This window comes from Orycteropus afer, unplaced genomic scaffold (genome assembly GCF_000298275.1).
Source record: "Orycteropus afer afer isolate SDZICR_OR568_19922 unplaced genomic scaffold, OryAfe1.0 scaffold00654, whole genome shotgun sequence".
Classification (NCBI taxonomy): Eukaryota; Metazoa; Chordata; class Mammalia; order Tubulidentata; family Orycteropodidae; genus Orycteropus; species Orycteropus afer.
Window position 1 is genome coordinate 814 of NW_006922241.1, and position 1,810 is coordinate 2,623.

Here is a 1,810-nt window from a genome sequence, read left to right on the forward strand (position 1 = left end):
TTCTATCTACTATAAATCATAAAATGTCAAATGCTGTTATTTAAGATAAATTTTATTTGGCAAATCTTAGAAACTGAACTGTGCAATGATTTTGAAATACTGAAATTTACAAGTGCATCAGTTTCCTTTCTACATGTGTTTACTTTTTCTTTCAAATTTTCATTCCAAATATGAATAAATGAATCTTTTGTTGAGTATCTGAATTTTGAATACCTGAGCATGTGTTAAAAGATTGCTATTTGTGTTGTAGGCTGAGAGCAGTTTCAGTGAAGAAGAGGAAGAAAAACTTCAAGCTGCATTTTCTCTAGAGAAACAAGACCTTCACCTAGTTCTTGAAACACTGTCATTCATTTTAGAGCAGGTATTTTTATTGACCCAAATTTCCTAACTAATTTATTTACTGCATATTTGTATTACTGTGCTGTCTGTTACATTTTGCTTTTCAGAAGAGTACAAGATGGAAGCTTAGACTATATTTTAAGCAAGAATTTCATGTAGTTAAAAAAAAAAGTTGAATGTACACATAATTTTTTAACACTATTTCATTCTTCAAACAGTTAAGTGGTTGGCTGCTAATCAGAAGGTTAGGAGCCATCCAGCAGCTGTGTGGGGAAAGCCATGGTGATCTCCTTCAGTAGAAATTGTTGTTGCTAGGTGCTGTCGAGTCAGCTCCAACTCATAGTGACCCTATGTACAATAAAATGAAACACTGCCCAGTCCTGCACCAGCCTCACAATCCTTATTATACCTGAGCCTATTGTGGCAGCCACTATGTCAGTCTATCTCATTGAGGGCCTTCCCCTTTTGTGATGACTCTGTACTTTACCAGGTATGATATCCTGCTCTAGGGAATGATCCTTTCTGACAACATGACCAAAGTAGGTGAGATGAAGTCTGGCCATTCTTGCTTCCAAGGAACATCCTGGCTGCACTTCTTCCAGGACACATTTGTTCATTCTTCTGGCAGTCCATGGTACTTTCAGTATTCTTTGCTAACACAACTCAAAAGCAACGACTCTTCTTTGGTCTTCCTTATTCATTATCCAGCTCTCATGCGTAAGAGACAAAGGTGGGTTAGGCGCACCTTAGTCTTCAAGGAGACGTCTTTGTTCTTCAGTGCTTTAAAGAGATCATTTGCAGCAGATTTGCCCAGTGCAATACATCATCTGATTTTTTGACCACTGCTTCCATTGGTGTTGATTGTGGAACCAAGCAATACAAAATTCTTGACAACTTCAATCTTTTCTCCATTTATTGGTCCATTTGTGAGGATTTTCATTTTCTTTATGTTGAGGTGTAATCTCAGTAGAGATTACAGCCTAGAAAATCTTGGGGGTTTTCTACTCTGTTACATGGGTCGCTATGAGTTGATGACACCTGACAGCAACAGCATTCCATTTTGCAAACAATTTTAATGTTGAGTATCATGAGCAAAATATTTGACAATCTGAATCAAGATTTCATTGACTTGAGACAATTAAAGAAGATTTGAATTTATTATTGCTTGGTGTAATTGGAAAAATGAACAGTTGTTTTAAGGAAATAAATGAGACGATTTGGAGGAATTTATTTGACAAAAATGATACGCAAAACATTTAGAAAATAAATTGTCAAAAGACCTTTTGTTTACTATTTCTTCCTCCTCAACTCCCCCTTTGTAGTTCCTTTTTAACTGTCTCCAAATTTAGTGTGTTGCTTAGGCTACTGTTTAATTCCATCTTCTCCTGTTGCAGCCTTGACCCCTTCCTTATACTTGCTATTTTCTCTTGTTTGGATTCCTGTTATCCTTGGCTCTTCATAGTAGAGCACT

At 36.4% G+C, this 1,810-nt stretch overlaps 1 protein-coding gene across 1 annotated transcript in view; it reads left to right on the forward strand.

Moving 5' to 3' along the window:
• Positions 1-250: 250 nt before the first annotated feature.
• Positions 251-1,810, forward strand: part of LOC103210806 (COMM domain-containing protein 10) — a gene marked incomplete at its 5' end in the record, with an annotated part of 365,452 nt that continues 363,892 nt past the window's right edge. The window contains 1 exon segment of the mRNA XM_042783092.1: positions 251-361. Coding sequence (XP_042639026.1) covers positions 251-361 — 111 coding nt within the window.